The sequence below is a fragment of the Rhinoderma darwinii genome, chromosome 3 (assembly GCF_050947455.1).
Source record: "Rhinoderma darwinii isolate aRhiDar2 chromosome 3, aRhiDar2.hap1, whole genome shotgun sequence".
Classification (NCBI taxonomy): domain Eukaryota; kingdom Metazoa; phylum Chordata; class Amphibia; order Anura; family Rhinodermatidae; genus Rhinoderma; species Rhinoderma darwinii.
Window position 1 is genome coordinate 390885433 of NC_134689.1, and position 20896 is coordinate 390906328.

The window sequence follows — 20896 nt, forward strand, 5'->3', positions numbered from 1 at the left end:
ACTAACAATATGTGAAGGGGGCCTTTGTCTTCAGGTCCTGCTCCTAATGTCTGACACTTTCCACTGCTACTTGCCATTGTACTAACTTAAAAACTTCTGGAATGTTGTTTACTGCCAGTGGAAAGTAGGTAGAGATGCCATCCTACCCAGTCATCCAATAATGATCTTACTGTGCTCCTTGTAGCTTTGTAGTGAGTACTTGCTGGACATCCCATCTGTCAATTTCCAGGCAATCTGAAATTGGGACTATTTAAGCTCAATGTTATGTTATCAGGTGTTCTGGACCATTGTGTTCTGGATTAAAAGGCTGTACAGTCAAACATCTACCCACATAACAAATTACTTTGGCCATAGCAAAAAATAATTATGGACTTATTTTTTTTGGTGCTGTTCTGGGTGCTATCTTGAACTTTGCTGATGAGTGGCATAGCTAAAAGGGTGGCCGAAAAACAAATTGCAACACAGTGGTATACATAGAAGAGAGGGTCCCATAGCAAACATAAAAATGTATCCCCTAGTATGGTTTCAGATTTTACCACCTAGGAAAGAAGGGCCTGGTCTTTGTATCCCCTTCCACACCGCTTCCATGACCTTAGGGCCAATTTCCCAGTTCTTGCTTGTTAACAAAGCAATTCCTCTGTAGAGGGAAGACACAGGTCCTCGTAACCCAATAGCAAATGAGATGGGACCAACTAGAGCTGGGAATCCTCTCCAACGGATCCCATAGCAGCTGTATGGTCTGTCTATATGGTACGTAGATCCTTGATGTCATAAGCCCCTGTGTATATACATTTACTATATATACATAAGGTAAAATAACTGGAATATATTTCTCTACTCACCTTTGACTATTAGGACACATGTATAATAGAAAAGTATATACTTTTTTTGTTTTGCTCCCCATACAATATACTACTGTAATTTACAAGTACCATTTACGTTATGAAAAGACTGTCTTGTGAGGTTTTCTGGTGCAACGGTGTCGAGAATAAACCAAGAATAGTGTAATCAGGAAGAAGCATCCAGCGAAAGAGTCTTTTGTGGATGTAAACAACTCATCACGAAAGAGGTCAGAGGAAGATATCAAGAATTGTTGTAACAAACAGGCGGTGCACAGTCATGCAATTTCCAGCTAAATACTATGCTGGCGCTCTTAACGCTCCTTTGCATGGATGGGCTATAACAGTAGGTGACCAGTTTGAGTGCCATTGCTATCTAAGGTAAAAAGAAAGGCAAGACTCCAGTGGGAAAAACAGCACATACATTGGATCACTGAGCAGTGGAAAAACATCGCCTGGTAAGATGAATCCAGATTTCTGATGCACCATGCTGATCGGAGGGTCAGAATTTTACACAAGCAACATGAATCGATGAACCCTTCCTGTCAGGTGTCAACAGTTAAGGTTGCTGGAGGTGGAGTAATAGTGAGGGAAATATTTTCTTGGCATACCCTGGGTCCTGGTATCATCGCATCCATAAAAATCTGAAATATTACAATATAATGCTATTTATCTCGCAAAAAAATAAATAATTAAAAGAAGCCAGAACTGCTGTTATTTGGTCACTTGATTCCTAAGTAAAATGAAATAAAGTGATCAAAAAGTCACACGTACCCCAAAGTGGAAATAATAAAAACTACAGCTGCCCCCACAAAAATAAGGACCTCACACAGCTCCATCGACGGAAAAATAAAAAAGATATGGGTCTCAGAATAGGGTGACAAAAAACTTTTTACTAGTAAATCATAAAAAAAATTATGAATTTGGTATCGCTGTAATCTTATTGACCCACAGAAAAAAGTTAACATGTCAATATTACCGCAGGGTGAACGCCGTAAAAACGAAACCCAAAAAACAATGGAGCAATTGCTTATTTTTTCTATTCCACTATACAAAATTTTCAGTACTCTACACGATACATTAAATGCCATTAAAAACGACAACTCGTCCTGTAAAAAAACAAAAAATCTCATATGGCTATGTCGACACAACAAAAACATTGTGGCTTTTGGAATGCGGGGAGTAAAAAGCGAAAATAAAAAAATGAAAAATGGCTGCGACAGGAAGGTGTTAAATATGTGAATGGAGGCAGAGTCGGACTGGCCCACCAGAGAAGTAGAGGATCCTCCTGTTGGCAAGATCCTGACAAAATAACAGGCCCCAAAAATCCACAAAAGACAACTCCATTTGCAGCTGACATAACAAATAATGTGGGTCCCTTTTAAAGGGCTTGTCCACACGTAACGGAATTGCTGCAGAAAATTTCTGCAGCAATTCCACAGAAAGTAGCAGAAACAGCAGGAATTGATGTGCTGCGGTACGAAAAATACACACCGCAGGTCAATTTCTGGTCGGAAATTTTATGCAGCGTGTTGATGAGATTTCACCCACTTTGCTGATACTATATTCTGCTGTGTATTTTCCGTCCGCAATTTCGGACGAAAAATACGCAGTAATTCCGCTACGTGTGGACAAGCCCTTATGGGTTGATACTAAATTAACCTATTAGACCTTATTGATGAAATGTCTTGTGTGTGCAATCATAACGAGAAAAATCACAACGCTATTAAAAGCTTTGACATATACAGCAATTTTATTTTATAAAATTGCTGCATGTTTCACTCACTCCGGTGATCAGTCCTTAGTGATGATGTGGCCCCTTCCATCTAAGCCCCTAAACTGCAGCAGCTAAAGGACTAATCTGAGGGTTAGTTTGATGATCTGAATTGTAAATATTAGGGCTCATGTACATGACCTTAGTACAGATCCATGTTGCACAGATCTGTAATGTGACACCCATAGACTGCTATGGCCCATACTGTACCTCCATGTGCCGGGTTTTTATGAATTAGTACGGAATCTGTAAAGAAAAATATTTTATATCAGGTATAAAACCATGGCAGGTATTCTCCCCTACAAGCACTAGATAGCAACACATAAAGCACATGCCATGAGTAAGGACAGGAGTATTCCCCGAAACGCGTAGGCTCGCAACTTATGCAACCACCCCTTCACATATTGGATTTTTTTCCCGAATAAAGTTTGAGCATCGTTTCCTTTTACAAAAAAGCCAGCGCTGGGTCAAGTCTCCCTCTTTTTTCCAGCACTTAAAGCACTTATGCTTGTGTAACTATGTGGAACCATAGAAATTTCCTTCCCATACAGTCTCCATGCACACAGCTTTGCCGATTACATGAGGCCAAACAAGGAACAATGGGGCAGATTTACTATTTGAAATGCGCCAGAATTCTAGCTAAAATTGAGACACAATTTTGGTGTTCCTTCCCTTGCGCCATATGTATTAAGAGTTTTAGACACTTTTTTTTTTTTAGATGCTCGACAAGGGGCATGACTTAACAGGAAAAGGGCATGGCCTGGAAAAGGATTGTGGGGTAAAATGCGTAAACAAAAATGTGCAACGGTGTGGTGCAAAAAAGTGGCGTAAACTTATTAAGCTAATAGCTGGTATAAGAAAGAGAAAAGTCTCTGGCATGTCTAGCTTGATGCACAAAAAAATCACTTTGATAAATTTGGTGCATTTTATATTCTTAAAACGTACAGTTGAGTAAAAAAATTATCCTACTTGAATGAACTCTAATTGTTGGCAATGAAGCATTAAATTGGTCTCACATTTTTGTATGATTTTTTAGTGAACTATATCCTTTCATATTGTTATTGGGTATACCAGATTTTCTATTTGTTTGCAGGTGAAAGAAATAAATACTACTTATCAAACTTTACCAATGTCAATACTGTCTTTATTTGCCACCGCAGAAAAAAAGTTTACTTGATACCATGCTCACTCAACCACGTGAAAGTCTTTTTGTACTCTGTGCGTTTCATAGAAATAACTGGAATTATCAGACTGTAAAAAGAATTAAACCAAGAAAGAACAAAAATAGGTGGGATGAATGTCTTATACAGTCTACATCACTCTCCAGAAGTCTTTATAACATGAAACAAAGTGACATTGTAGAGAACTTGATGACCATTATTCCAGGTGTAGAGGACTCTTTCTCGTGGGTTGTAGTCCAGCATAGAGATATGTGAATACTGGTTATGGAATGGAATATCTGTGTACTCATAAGTAGACGAATTAGTATAATACGCAAAGTAGATCTTGGCTCCAGCTAAATGAGAATTGGTTACGTAGAGGGTACCACATATCATGAAGGACTCTCCAGCACTTCGCTTCGGGTAGCCGGTGTCCCAGGTCTGGAGGATCTCCAGTGTCTGGGGATCCAACTTGCTAACAACGATATTTCCTGCGTTCTGGTTGGTTGTGTAAACAGCCCAAAGCCCATTTTCATCCACCATGAAATCAATGTCCGAGAAGCCACCCCATGAGTAGGGAAAAGTGTTGTTATAGCCAGCGTTGTTGAGGTTCCTCTGGACAGAGACGCTACGGGACCGGAAGTGATATTTTACCACTATGTTACTCTGATACTTGTTATAATAGAGGGAGCCATTGTAAACCACATGTCCAGTGCCGGCCCAAGGATGGGGAAGGAGGTGCTGAACAAAGTTTTGACCCTTGATAAAGTCATTGAGGCTTCGGTATTCCAAGACTCTTCGACCTTTTAGGTAACCATCCATGTACCAGACCTAGAAAAAGAAACATTTTTGTTAATAGGGAAGTCCAAAAATGTTGTTTCGAGTTTTCCTAATGCACACATAAAAGCAATTCATTGAGAGTACTCCAGAAAGCTTACAAGAATAATAACAGCAATAACAGAATGCAATGTCCAAAAATTTTAAGGCCAAATGTCAGAATCTTTTTATCAACTATTCAAAATGCTTGGGGAATAGGGAATCATAAAATAAATATATCTATGTTTAAATGGAAAATAATGGAAACTGAATAAAATATATATAACAAGGACGTTAGGAAAAAGGGTTGCAGCATTGTGGTCTCCTGGGGTCTTCTCAGACACATATGACGTAAGTAGACAACTCCAGGACTTATGCACAACTGACCCAGCAACAGATAATTAAGATGAAAAAAAAACACAAAATCTTAAGACATCGATCCTCTAACTATTCACATATATCTAATAGGATGTTAGTCCATCGCTCCAAACCCAAACACAGTCACTTACTCCCCTATAGTAATACACACTTTTTTTTTTATAAGACCCTTCTATTTTATTGGTATACCACATGCTAAAGTTATCTTGATGGATTGAGGTCCCACTCTTCTCTCCAGATCCCAGATCCTTTAAACAGGCTTTCCATAAAATAGATAAATATCTTTGTCTTCCAACACAATCTTTTTCTTTGACCGATTTTTGTAGCGACAATGTTTGTTAATTGCAACTAGGGATGGTGTTTAGCCCTGATACCTGGACGCATTATTTCATTCACTGGTCATGCGGATTCTGTTTTTCCTGACAATTTTCCATATTTAATGTAACATGTCTTTTTTGCATTATTGTTTTTTTTTAATCAATTTTGGTTTGCAGCTTTATTCTTGTGGTTATTTATGGGCATTTGTCCCTTTTTTTAATTATAATATAATCACTAATATAATATACTTTGAATTCCAGTGCAAGCACCAAACAAAAATGGGGCTAAGAGTACAGTTCACCCGGATCTACTGGTTCATCAATAAAATGCCACACAATGGAGAAGGGAACATTTCTTTAACTATTCCAAATGTACTGAGCGGCCAAGGGACCTTCCAGAGGCACAGCATTACAAGAGTGGGATCGGCAGAGGAAACGGTAACTCTACACCACAGCGCAGATTAGTATGCCAATAATTGGTTTCCCATCTCATAAAGTGATTGCAGACTTTCTCTGCACAGCAGAACTCCCAGTTACCGGCTGTGCAGGGAAGTGCAGCATGTCACTATTCGGTTTTCACCTACACAGCGGGCGGCCGGGATCACCACTGTGCAGAGAAAAAACTGTGAAGGGTATGCAGCGCTAAGCTAGTGCTGTGGCCCCTTTATTCTCAGGATCGATGGGGATCCCGGCAGTTGAACCCTTACCAGTAAGAAAGTGATGGCACATCTTAGCTACATGCCATCACTTTATGAGATAGGGTCTGTAGGAATTTCTTAAAGGGTCTGTAGGAATTGGGTTGATGACCACTTTTTATATAGGAATTGTAATGGCTGCCATTAAGTCTTATCAACTCAAAGACTTTCCTCACAACTTCACCCTCACAAAGGCCACAATCGAGCTATGTAAATCCATAAACTAATATACTATTTTTAAATGAGATCACAAATCACCATACAAGACCATACTCTGCTTTTTTACTTTTGCGGTTCCTAAATGACCTTTTTTGTGATTCATTTTGCAGACTAGACTGTTCCTTGGGCATTTACAATTTTAAATTTCATGGTGCAACGTACAAAAGCTGTTTCTTGTCTTCAGTAAAGTCGGTTAATATATCAGCTCATAGCATAGAGGTACATAAATAGCTTTTGGCATTAAACAACACTGTTGACAACTGATAGAAATTAGTTATTTGGAACAATAGTAGGAAAGACGGTAAATCATCCTACAAGGCTTTTTGCTTTAATAACAATTTAAACTCATATATTGCCAAATTCTTCACACGTCCGGGGAGAATGCCATGGATCAATAAGGATGAGTATCATTTCATAAGTACCCAGGTTGGTATCAGTATTAATACCACTTAAAAAATATTGCTTTGTCAGGATGAATGAGCAATACCACAGATTATATTGCATAGACTCTTTGCAGTAATGGAATTTCCCTCCAATATTCAATACAACTATCGCTTAGAATGCAGGGCATTGCTGCTTGGGATCAATGGTGTTTCACTTCCACTCAGAACTGATGACATTACGGCTGAGAATGAATTGTATTACAAGTTGCAATCAATAGAGTTACTGAGTACAATTGATGGTGCCATCGCATAGAATGGATTGTGTTACTGCTGCAGATGAATAGTGTTACACCGGTACTTGGCTATAAGAGTATTAGCACTTAGAAGGGATTAATAAGGCGGTAGATATATATGATCTGTGCGGTTTAAATACAGAGATTGTAGGTAACCTGAGTCATCTCTTTTAAGGTCATGCAAAAACAATGGAGAATGTAATGGGTTAAAATTAAGTTCGACTTTTGGACAACTTTTCTGTATGGTATAAATATACTTGTGTCCATGTGTTGTAGAACTTGCTAATAAAGTTCTGTTGACTGAGCAGAAAGTAAGGAGGAGAACAAAAAAGAGTAATCATTGCCTGATGGTTCCCATATAGGTATTTTTGGAATAATATAGAAGACACATATGATACTTTTGGATACTATGCAATGGAGTACAGGTTTTTGTTAGGAGGGATCTTTAAAGTGACTCTACAATTCACACATTGCAGAGTCATAATAGGCACCCGTAGGGTCCTGCCTTCCCCTGTGGCTTCTCTTCCAGCTGCCACATCAGAATAGAGTGGGTGGGCAGGCTCTGGTGAGTGACATCACCAACCGTTCTCATCCAGTCTATTCACTTAGACCAGTGGTCCCTAAACATGTGGCTCGCATCACCCTGCTGTGTGGATAATAAAAGAAACACTAAATTGTGACCATATGGTCTTGCAAAATAAGACATCCACAATATTGCAGACATATTATATCACCAGAAAAGTGCTAATTTGGGTGGTGGAATACCAGTGTGTTAACTTTTAATCTGAAATATCTACCTGCAAATTGGACTTTTTGGATTTTATGTTTCTCTACATTTTAATATGTTAAGGTTTTTTTACTTAAATGTGGCTCCCGGCCATCACTCAAAGCTGAAGGTGGCTCACAAGGTATAAAAGCTTGGGGACCGCTGACTAAGACTGCGCTAATATCTATTAAGGGATTAGACAACCGCTTCCCAGATTATTGCCACTGGCGAGAAGCGGTAGTCAGAAAGTCAAGATGACACATCGTAATGTGTCATTGCTGAATATAGGCAATTATATACTGCTTTCCCTTTGAGTTCTTTTATTGCTGGTGGCTGTATATTATGTTCAACCATTCCTGACAGCTAGCGTCCTATGTTACTGAACCGTAACTAGTAATTGGGCAACTGAGAACTGCTTCCAGTCAAAAGCAATACTGCGTGAGAATAACACTATCGACCCAGTGCCAGGGACAACAGAACTTACAAAGACACCTGCAAAAGAAGAAATAACAAGAACCACACTGGAACACAGCTAGCTTTAGAGTCAATAGTAGCAACCTAGAGCAAGCGGACAGCGTTTATCTACGTGGATCAATTATTAACAACAAAGGATAGAGTAGTGAAAAAATGACGCAGACTGGCACTTGGTAGAGCAAGAATGAAAGCCCAAGACAAGATCTTAACACATAATGATGTTCCATGGGAAGCAAAAGACTGTCACAGAAGTGCCTGGGTTGTGGTGTTCTCTGCAGGTCTTTACAGATGTAAAAACTGAACAATAAACTAGAACAGGAGAGGAGAAGTATGGAAGAATTTGAACTTTCGAGTTGGTAAAGATGTACTGAGAATACTCGGGTTGGCAAGGAAAAGAAACAAGTGGATCCTTGAATAGATTAAGTCTACTCAGCTACCTGAACACAAATGTCCAAAACACAGCTCAGCTATATCTTGGGATATATCTTGGACATCAGAAGAAGATCTATCTGATCGGAAAAGACAATTTGAAGAGTCAAAGATAAAATAGAAAGATGACCAGACACAATATGGTTTGGGGAAATCACAGAAACCCTAAACACACTATTGAGAAGATCGAAGACTCGAATGGAAAGTCGAAAATTATGGAGAAAAACTATTTACCGGTAGTCAAAATGAATAAGAAGCCACTTAATATAATCAAATAGAACATCAAGATAATTCGATATAGCTACATTAGGGCTATACTTTCAGGTGCACCATTGTTCAAATAATACTGTGTTCAAGGCTTTCAAGATTGTATATTTAATGGGCGTTTTTTCACCTACCCTGTGATCTTTTACCTCAGTTGAATGCGCCTTAGGCCAAATAAACGTAGTCAATTTGGAGTCAACCCACCGTTATTTCTACTGGTTGAAGAGGAGAAACAAGAACTGCACATCCACAATATTAATCAATGAACATGAACAGGAGGTTCTTAGTCAACATTTTGATCAAATTGTCACTTCACTGCGACCTCCGATAAGTTGGTCCCTACTCCATTGGTTGCAGCCATGAATGGTGGCGCCGCCACCACAATACCGCACCCGCAGAGGAGCAACACAGAGGCCCGGAAGCACCCCTGCTTCCAGGCCAAGCCAGCTTGGCTCTGGGCCATATCCCCCGCAAGTGCTGCACCACAGCAACAGACACCGCCACACAGCACCACAACAATTGAAAAGATGGAATGAACTCACCTTTAGATGTGCCCCAAGTGGCCAACTGAGAGCACAAGAGCAGAAACGCTTATGAGGTCATTCCTTTATTTCTGATGAGCCTTGCTTCTAGGAAGGCTCTGTTCTAGTTTTTTTTGCATTCCCATCCTGTAAACAGGGAGATGCGCTGCCGACATGATAGAAATGTATGGGGATGAGCGATCGTAGAAATGAGCGCTCGTACCCATACATAGCTCCTTGTGAAAGGAGCAAACGAGCTCCGATCAATGACCTGTCTTGATTGGCGCTCGTTTACACAGCCCATGTCGAGCCGTGTAAGAGGACCTTAAGTCTTCTCCCATCCCCGCCATTGCCAGTGGGTGGCAGCTGTCTATCACATCAAGTAACAGCTGCCGTCCCACGGGTGGTCACGAGAGCACAACTGCTGTGCACCTGCGATCACAGCAATGTAAATGTACTGTGCTGGGAGATAAGCGCTGACTTCCAGGGTCGTACATTTATGGCACAGTGTGGGAAGGGATTAAGTGTTGTAAAAATATTTGCTTTTGTAATGGTATCATGTAAATAAAGCTCAATTCATATGACAGTCCTATGTCAAAAATAAATATTGGACTTTATCAGAGGAAATATGCAGCATAGGGTCTAGCTAGCCACACAAAAAATTACATGAGACTTTGGAGGCTACATGATGGTACATTATAATGCTTGGATGGGTCTCTTGCTCAAATAATGGAAAGGTCCTGTTGCTTTCACCAATATTGTTGGCGTCCACATGGTGGTGGAAAGCACAAGTGCATTACAAGTACACAGAGGCATAACTTCAATATTTTGGGCTCCCTAAGACTCTAGGGCACAGGTGCGACTGATACCACTACACCCCCTATAGCTACACCCCTGCAAGTACTTAAAATTAATTGCAGCCTCCTGAACACGTCAGCACCATTATAAATACATTTCCAAGCAGTTCAAAGTGGTTTCATGTACTTTGGAGAAAGACTGATAACATCAATTGTACTGTAATAATATCTAAAGTCTGAAAATGTATTCGATTCAAGTTGATTTTAGTCATTCATGTTAGATTACTCTATGCAAATCAATTGGTTATTATGAGGTGAGATGGAACTGAAGCTGTAAAAATATTTTTAATGTGGGGCCAATAACCCCTAGAGACATGGCATGTACCCTCTGATGTACACGTACCATTCATCAAGAACCTAGGCTCGAAAGCATCTTTACTTTTTTCATCAGAAACTTCTGAAATTAGGTTGATTGGCTAAACATAAAGGAGTTCCCCTGAGGATGTGGGGGGCATATCAGGTGCTGCTTTGCTCTTGTTGGGAGGGTGGAAGGACTTTAGCACTATACTGGATAAGTCCAACATTTCCAATATACATATCCGATCAGAACAGACAAATGTATAAACACCGTGTCCTTTAAGGTTCAACATTTTCTGCTTGTACGGTTTTTTTAAATATATCTTTACATGGGTCGAAGCTTTTTTTTTTTCTGATACAGAGCCCCAAATCGCCTGCATAGACATAGATAAAATTCTGGCTGCCTGCAGCCACCACTAGGGGGAGCTTACTGTACACTGTTATATTATTCAGTTCAATATGTGTAACCAATAGTACGTGGTAAGCTCCTAAGCGCGCTCTAGTAGTGGCTTCAGACAGACTCTAAGTCTATGTCGGGGATTTAGAGCTCTGATTTTGGACATATTAAAATGTACATATTCACTTTAGACTTTATATCCCACTATATAAGGTAGACCCCACCAAAGATGGTAAGAACTGCAAATAACAATCAGAGACTAGATTTACTCCATAGTTCTTCACTAAAACAGATTTTGTTTTCTAGTAGGAAATCATGACTGTAGTGTGACCTGTGTCCAATCACTACAGGAGGACTAATAATAATTAACCAGTAGACATAAACCCCAGTGAGCAAAACACTAGAACATTTTCAATCTTTAGAAATTTCCTTTATGGGGATTTTTATAAGATCTGACTGTACCTAAAAATCTGTCAACAGTACTAAAGTATTAAAACTGGCTGTATTACTGCATGTATGGGGCCACATGACTGAGATCAATGGCGTTCTAGTCTAAATTAGAGATACAGTGACAGATGTATCTTCAACATGCCAACACTGTTGAAAAAAAGCTAGTGGTGGGTAATTGTAATGTATAAGATGTTTTATCACGCACAAGAAGGAATTTTAAGGACAGAAGTGGAGTAATAAGAGGAAATATAGGGAGATGTTATATGGAGTAATAGGAGGAGATATAGGGAGATGTTATATGTAGTAATAAGAGGAAATATAGGGAGATGTTATATGGAGTAATAGGAGGAGATATAGGGAGAGGATATATGTAGTAATAGGAGGAGATATAGGGAGAGGTTATATGGAGTAATAGGAGGACATATAGGGAGATGTTATATGGAGTAATAGGAGGAGATATAGGGAGATGTTATATGGAGTAATAGGAGGCTATATAGGGAGAGGTTATATGGAGTAATAGGAGGAGATATAGGAGATGTTATATGGAGTAATAGGAGGAGATATAGGGAGAGGTTATATGGAGTAATAGGAGGCTATATAGGGAGAGGTTATATGGAGTAATAGGAGGAGATATAGGGAGATGTTATATGTAGAAACAGGAGGAGATATATGGAGAGGTTATATGGAGTAATAGGAGGAGATATAGGGAGATGTTATATGTAGAAATAGGAGGAGATATAGGGAGAGGTTATATGGAGTAATAGGAGGAGATATAGGGAGAGGTTATATGTAGTAATAAGAGGAAATATAGGGAGATGTTATATGGAGTAATAGGAGGAGATATAGGGAGAGGTTATATGGAGTAATAGGAGGAGATATAGGGAGTGGTTATATGGAGTAATAGGAGGAGATATAGGGAGAGGTTATATGGAGTAATAGGAGGAGATATAGGGAGTGGTTATATGGAGTAATAGGAGATATAGGGAGAGGTTATATGGAGTAATAGGAGGAGATATAGGGAGAGGTTATATGGAGTAATAGGAGGAGATATAGGGAGAGGTTATATGTAGTAATAGGAGGAGATATAGGGAGATGTTATATGTAGAAATAGGAGGAGATATAGGGAGAGGTTATATGGAGTAATAGGAGGAGATATAGGGAGAGGTTATATGTAGTAATAAGAGGAAATATAGGGAGATGTTATATGGAGTAATAGGAGGAGATATAGGGAGAGGTTATATGTAGTAATAGGAGGAGATATAGGGAGAGGTTATATGGAGTAATAGGAGGAGATATAGGGAGAGGTTATATGTAGTAATAGGAGGAGATATAGGGAGAGGTTATATGGAGTAATAGGAGGAGATATAGGGAGAGGTTATATGTAGTAATAGGAGGAGATATAGGGAGATGTTATATGGAGTAATAGGAGGAGATATAGGGAGAGGTTATATGGAGTAATAGGAGGAGATATAGGGAGATGTTATATGGAGTAATAAGAGGAAATATAGGGAGAGGTTATATGGAGTACTAGGAGGAGATATAGGGAGAGGTTATATGGAGTAATAGGAGGAGATATAGGGAGATGTTATATGTAGTAATAGGAGGAGATATAGGGAGATGTTATATGTAGTAATAGGAGGAGATATAGGGAGAGGATATATGGAGTAATAGGAGGAGATATAGGGAGAGGTTATATGGAGTAATAGGAGGAGATATAGGGAGATGTTATATGGAGTAATAGGAGTAGATATAGGAAGAGGTTATATGGAGTAATAGGAGTAGATATAGGAAGAGGTTATATGGAGTAATAGGAGTAGATATAGGGAGAGGTTATATGGAGTAATAGGAGGAGATATAGGGAGATGTTATATGGAGTAATAGGAGTAGATATAGGAAGAGGTTATATGGAGTAATAGGAGTAGATATAGGGAGAGGTTATATGGAGTAATAGGAGGAGATATAGGGAGATGTTATATGTAGTAATAGGAGGAGATATAGGGAGATGTTATATGTAGTAATAGGAGGAGATATAGGGAGAGGTTATATGGAGTAATAGGAGGAGATATAGGGAGAGGTTATATGGAGTAATAGGAGGAGATATAGGGAGAGGTTATATGGAGTAATAGGAGGAGATATAGGGAGAGGTTATATTAAGTAATAGGAGGAGATATAGGAGAGGTTATATGGAGTAATAGGAGGAGATATAGGGAGAGGTTATATTAAGTAATAGGAGGAGATATAGGAGAGGTTATATGGAGTAATAGGAGGAGATATAGGGAGAGGATATATGTAGTAATAGGAGATATAGGGATATGATATCTGGAGTAATAGGAGGAGATATAGGGAGTGGTTATATGTAGTAATAGGAGGAGATATAGGGAGAGGTTATATGGAGTAATAGGAGGAGATATAGGGAGAGGTTATATGGAGTAATATGAGGAAATATAGGGAGATGTTATATGGAGTAATAGGAGGAGATATAGGCAGAGGTTATATGGAGTAATAGGAAGAGATATAGGGAGAGGTTATATGAAGTAATAGGAGGATATATAGGGAGAGGTTATATGTAGTAATAGCAGGAGATATAGGGAGATGTTATATGGAGTAATAGGAGGAGATATAGGGAGAGGTTATATGTAGTAATAGCAGGAGATATAGGGAGAAGTTATATGGAGTAATAGGAGGAGATATAGGGAGAGGTTATATGGAGTAATAGGAGGAGATATAGGGAGAGGTTATATTAAGTAATAGGAGGAGATATAGGAGAGGTTATATGGAGTAATAGGAGGAGATATAGGGAGAGGTTATATTAAGTAATAGGAGGAGATATAGGAGAGGTTATATGGAGTAATAGGAGGAGATATAGGGAGAGGATATATGTAGTAATAGGAGATATAGGGATATGATATCTGGAGTAATAGGAGGAGATATAGGGAGTGGTTATATGTAGTAATAGGAGGAGATATAGGGAGAGGTTATATGGAGTAATAGGAGGAGATATAGGGAGAGGTTATATGGAGTAATATGAGGAAATATAGGGAGATGTTATATGGAGTAATAGGAGGAGATATAGGCAGAGGTTATATGGAGTAATAGGAAGAGATATAGGGAGAGGTTATATGAAGTAATAGGAGGATATATAGGGAGAGGTTATATGTAGTAATAGCAGGAGATATAGGGAGATGTTATATGGAGTAATAGGAGGAGATATAGGGAGAGGTTATATGTAGTAATAGCAGGAGATATAGGGAGAAGTTATATGGAGTAATAGGAGGAGATATAGGGAGAGGTTATATGAAGTAATAGGAGGATATATAGGGAGAGGTTATATGGAGTAATAGGAGTAGATATAGGAAGAGGTTATATGGAGTAATAGGAGTAGATATAGGGAGAGGTTATATGGAGTAATAGGAGGAGATATAGGGAGAGGTTATATGTAGTAATAGGGGGAGATATAGGGAGAGGTTATATAGCGTAATAGGAGATATAAGGAGAGGTTATATGGAGTAATAGGAGGAGATATAGGGAGAGGTTATATGTAGTAATAGGGGGAGATATAGGGAGAGGTTATATAGAGTAATAGGAGATATAAGGAGAGGTTATATGGAGTAATAGGAGGAGATATAGGGAGAGGTGATATGGAGTAATAGCAGGAGAGGTGGGGGGATGTATGGCACTGTATAAAAGGGGGAGGTAGGTGGGCTGTATGGCACTGTCTAAAAGGGAGAGGTGGGGGATGTATGGCACTGTCTACAAGGGGGAGGTGGGGGATGTATGGCACTGTCTACAAAGGGGAGGTGGGGGGACTGTATGGCACTGTCTACAAGGGGGAGGTGGGGGACTGTATGGCACTGTCTACAAGGGGGAGGTGGGGGGCTATATGGCACTGTCTACAAGGGGGAGGTGGGGATGTATGGCACTGTCTACAAGGGGGAGGTGGAGGTATGTATGGCACTGTCTAAAAGGGGGAGGTGTGGGGGCTGTATGACACTCTCTACAAGGGGGAGGTGGGGGATGTGTGGCACTGTCTACAAGGGGAGGTGGGGGGGCTGTATGGCACTGTCTACAAGGGGGAGGTGGGGGATGTATGGCACTGTCTACAAGGGGGAGGTGGGGGGCTGTATAGCACTGTCTACAAGGGGGAGGTGATGTGTTGAATGTCACTGTCTACAAGGGGGGGTGGGGGGGCTGTATGGCACTATCTACAAAAAGGAGGTGGGGGATTATGGCACTGTCTACAGGGAGGCAATATGGCAAAATCTACAGGGGGCACTATACTGTGTGGGGGCCACTAAGCGGACATTATACTGTGTGGGGGTACTACAGGCGGCATAATACTGTGGGCACAATTTGAGGAGGACAAAATACTGTGTCCTTGAAGGGGTTGTAATATATTATATTATTAAATATTATTATTATTATACTGTATGGGGGGCACTAAAGGCGCATTATAATTTTTATATGGGGCATTTTTTTTAAATGATGGGATGGTGCGCCGAAAGATCATTTTGCACAGGGCGCCATCTATCCTAGGTCCGGCCCTGTCTATGGTATTGCAGTTGATCCCCGTTTAAGACACCACCCATAATATATGCTGTTTCTAGATTAAAAAGAAAACTCTGGGTAAAAATGTATGAGGTTATATGGAGTAATAGGAGATATAGGGAGAGGATATATGGAGTAATAGGAGGAAATATAGGGAGAGGTTATATGTAGTAATAGGAGGAGATATAGGGAGAGGATATATGGAGTAATAGGAGGAGATATAGAGAGAGGTTATATGGAGTAATAGGAGGAGATATAGGGAGAGGTTATATGGAGTAATAGGAGGAGATATAGGGAGAGGTTATATGGAGTAATAGGAGGAGATATAGGGAGATATTATATGGAGTAATAGCAGGAGATATAGGGAGAGGTTATATGGAGTAATAGGAGGAGATATAGGGAGATGTTATATGGAGTAATAGGAGATATAGGGAGAGGTTATATGGAGTAATAGGAGGAGATATAGGGCAGGTTATATGTAGTAATAGAAGGAGATATAGGAGAGGTTATATGGAGTAATAGGAGGAGATATAGGGAGAGGTTATATGGAGAAATAGAAGGAGATATAGGGAGAGGTTATATGTAGTAATAGGAGGAGATATAGGAGAGGTTATATGGAGTAATAGGAGGAGATATAGGGAGATGTTATATGTAGTAATAGGAGGAGATATAGGGAGATGTTATATGTAGTAATAGGAGGAGATATAGGAGAGGATATATGGAGTAATAGGAGGAGATATAGGGAGAGGTTATATGGAGTAATAGGAGGAGATATAGAGAGCGGTTATATGAAGTAATAGGAGGAGATATAGGGTGATGTTATGTGGAGTAATAGGAGGAGATATAGGGAGAGGTTATATGGAGTAATAGGAGGAGATATAGGGAGAGGTTATATGTAGTAATAGGAGGAGATATAGGGAGATGTTATATGGAGTAATAGGAGGAGATATAGGAGAGGTTATATGGAGTAATAGGAGTAGATATAGGAGAGGTTATATGGAGTAATAGGAGGAGATATAGGAAGAGGTGATATGGAGTAATAGGAGGAGATATAGAGAGAGGTTATATGAAGTAATAGGAGGAGATATAGAGAGAGGTTATATGTAGTAATAGGAGGAGATATAGGGAGAGGATATATGGAGTAATAGGAGGAGATATAGGGAGAGGTTATATGGAGTAATAGGAGGAGATATAGGAGAGGTTATATGGAGTAATAGGAGTAGATATAGGAGAGGTTATATGGAGTAATAGGAGGAGATATAGGAAGAGGTGATATGGAGTAATAGGAGGAGATATAGAGAGAGGTTATATGAAGTAATAGGAGGAGATATAGAGAAAGGTTATATGAAGTAATAGGAGGAGATATAGGAAGAGGTTATATGGAGTAATAGGAGGAGATATAGGGAGAGGTTATATGTAGTAATAGGAGGAGATCTAGGGAGAGGTTATATGGAGTAATAGGAGGAGATATAGGGAGATGTTATATGTAGTAATAGGAGGAGATATAGGGAGAGGTTATATTAAGTAATAGGAGGAGATATAGGGATATGTTATATGGAGTAATAGGAGGAGATATAGGGAGATGTTATATGGAGTAATAGGAGGAGATATAGGGAGAAGTTATATGGAGTAATAGGAGGAGATATAGGGAGAGGTTATATGGAGTAATAGGAGGAGATATAGGGAGAGGTTATATGGAGTAATAGGAGGAGATATAGGGAGAGGTTATATGGAGTAATAGGAGTAGATATAGGAAGAGGTTATATGGAGTAATAGGAGTAGATATAGGGAGAGGTTATATGGAGTAATAGGAGGAGATATAAGGAGAGGTTATATGGAGTAATAGGAGGAGATATAGGGAGAGGTTATATGGAGTAATAGGAGTAGATATAGGAAGAGGTTATATGGAGTAATAGGAGTAGATATAGGGAGAGGTTATATGGAGTAATAGGAGGAGATATAGGGAGATGTTATATGGAGTAATAAGAGGAAATATAGGGAGAGGATATATGTAGTAATAGGAGGAGATATAGGGAGAGGTTATATGTAGTAATAAGAGGAGATATAGGGAGATGTTATATGGAGTAATAGGAGGAGATATAGGGAGAGGATATATGTAGTAATAGGAGGAGATATAGGGAGAGGTTATATAGAGTAATAGGAGGAGATATAAGGAGAGGTTATATGGAGTAATAGGAGGAGATATAGGGAGAGGTTATATGTAGTAATAGGAGGAGATATAGGGAGATGTTATATGTAGTAATAGGAGGAGATATAGGGAGAGGTTATATGGAGTAATAAGAGGAAATATAGGGAGAGGATATATGTAGTAATAGGAGGAGATATAGGGAGAGGTTATATGTAGTAATAAGAGGAGATATAGGGAGATGTTATATGGAGTAATAGGAGGAGATATAGGGAGAGGATATATGTAGTAATAGGAGGAGATATAGGGAGAGGTTATATGGAGTAATAGGAGGAGATATAAGGAGAGGTTATATGGAGTAATAGGAGGAGATATAGGGAGAGGTTATATGTAGTAATAGGAGGAGATATAGGGAGATGTTATATGTAGTAATAGGAGGAGATATAGGGAGAGGTTATATGGAGTAATAGGAGGAGATATAAGGAGAGGTTATATGGAGTAATAGGAGGAGATATAGGGAGAGGTTATATGTAGTAATAGGAGGAGATATAGGGAGAGGTTATATGTAGTAATAGGAGGAGATATAGGGAGAGGATATATGGAGTAATAGGAGGAGATATAGGGAGAGGATATATGGAGTAATAGGAGGAGATATAGGGAGAGGTTATATGGAGTAATAGGAGGAGATATAAGGAGAGGTTATATGGAGTAATAGGAGGAGATATAGGAGTAGATATAGGAAGATGTTATATGGAGTAATAGCAGGAGATATAGGGAGAGGTTATATGTAGTAATAGGAGGAGATATAGGGAGAGGTTATATGGAGTAATAGGAGGAGATATAGGGAGAGGTTATATGGAGTAATAGGAGGAGATATAGGGAGATGTTATATGGAGTAATAAGAGGAAATATAGGGAGAGGTTATATGGAGTACTAGGAGGAGATATAGGGAGAGGTTATATGGAGTAATAGGAGGAGATATAGGGAGATGTTATATGTAGTAATAGGAGGAGATATAGGGAGATGTTATATGGAGTAATAGGAGGAGATATAGGGAGAGGATATATGGAGTAATAGGAGGAGATATAGGGAGAGGTTATATGGAGTAATAGGAGGAGATATAGGGAGAGGATATATGGAGTAATAGGAGGAGATATAGGGAGAGGTTATATGGAGTAATAGGAGGAGATATAGGGAGAGGATATATGGAGTAATAGGAGGAGATATAGGGAGATGTTATATGGAGTAATAGGAGGAGATATAGGGAGATGTTATATGGAGTAATAGGAGTAGATATAGGAAGATGTTATATGGAGTAATAGGAGTAGATATAGGGAGAGGTTATATGGAGTAATAGGAGGAGATATAGGGAGATGTTATATGGAGTAATAGGAGGAGATATAGGGAGAGGTTATATGGAGTAATAGGAGGAGATATAGGGAGAGGTTATATTAAGTAATAGGAGGAGATATAGGAGAGGTTATATGGAGTAATAGGAGGAGATATAGGGAGAGGTTATATTAAGTAATAGGAGGAGATATAGGAGAGGTTATATGGAGTAATAGGAGGAGATATAGGGAGAGGATATATGTAGTAATAGGAGATATAGGGATATGATATCTGGAGTAATAGGAGGAGATATAGGGAGAGGTTATATGTAGTAATAGGAGGAGATATAGGGAGAGGTTATATGGAGTAATAGGAGGAGATATAGGGAGAGGTTATATGGAGTAATATGAGGAAATATAGGGAGATGTTATATGGAGTAATAGGAGGAGATATAGGCAGAGGTTATATGGAGTAATAGGAAGAGATATAGGGAGAGGTTATATGAAGTAATAGGAGGATATATAGGGAGAGGTTATATGTAGTAATAGCAGGAGATATAGGGAGATGTTATATGGAGTAATAGGAGGAGATATAGGGAGAGGTTATATGTAGTAATAGCAGGAGATATAGGGAGAAGTTATATGGAGTAATAGGAGGAGATATAGGGAGAGGTTATATGAAGTAATAGGAGGATATATAGGGAGAGGTTATATGGAGTAATAGGAGTAGATATAGGAAGAGGTTATATGGAGTAATAGGAGTAGATATAGGGAGAGGTTATATGGAGTAATAGGAGGAGATATAGGGAGAGGTTATATGTAGTAATAGGGGGAGATATAGGGAGAGGTTATATAGCGTAATAGGAGATATAAGGAGAGGTTATATGGAGTAATAGGAGGAGATATAGGGAGAGGTTATATGTAGTAATAGGGGGAGATATAGGGAGAGGTTATATAGAGTAATAGGAGATATAAGGAGAGGTTATATGGAGTAATAGGAGGAGATATAGGGAGAGGTGATATGGAGTAATAGCAGGAGAGGTGGGGGGATGTATGGCACTGTATAAAAGGGGGAGGTAGGTGGGCTGTATGGCACTGTCTAAAAGGGAGAGGTGGGGGATGTATGGCACTGTCTACAAGGGGGAGGTGGGGGATGTATGGCACTGTCTACAAAGGGGAGGTGGGGGGACTGTATGGCACTGTCTACAAGGGGGAGGTGGGGGACTGTATGGCACTGTCTACAAGGGGGAGGTGGGGGGCTATATGGCACTGTCTACAAGGGGGAGGTGGGGATGTATGGCACTGTCTACAAGGGGGAGGTGGAGGTATGTATGGCACTGTCTAAAAGGGGAGGTGTGGGGGCTGTATGACACTCTCTACAAGGGGGAGGTGGGGGATGTGTGGCACTGTCTACAAGGGGAGGTGGGGGGGCTGTATGGCACTGTCTACAAGGGGGAGGTGGGGGATGTATGGCACTGTCTACAAGGGGGAGGTGGGGGGCTGTATAGCACTGTCTACAAGGGGGAGGTGATGTGTTGAATGTCACTG

The 20896-nt window shown here is 39.7% G+C and overlaps 1 protein-coding gene across 2 annotated transcripts in view; it reads right to left on the reverse strand.

The window, feature by feature from the left end:
• Window positions 1-3735: 3735 nt before the first annotated feature.
• Window positions 3736-20896, reverse strand: part of OLFM2 (olfactomedin 2) — a 270986-nt gene continuing 253825 nt past the window's right edge. For both annotated transcript variants that reach the window (XM_075858947.1, XM_075858948.1), the window contains exon 6: window positions 3736-4604. In XM_075858947.1, coding sequence (XP_075715062.1) covers window positions 3930-4604 — 675 coding nt within the window. In that variant the 3' untranslated portion in view covers window positions 3736-3929. The remainder of the gene's footprint in view (window positions 4605-20896) is intronic.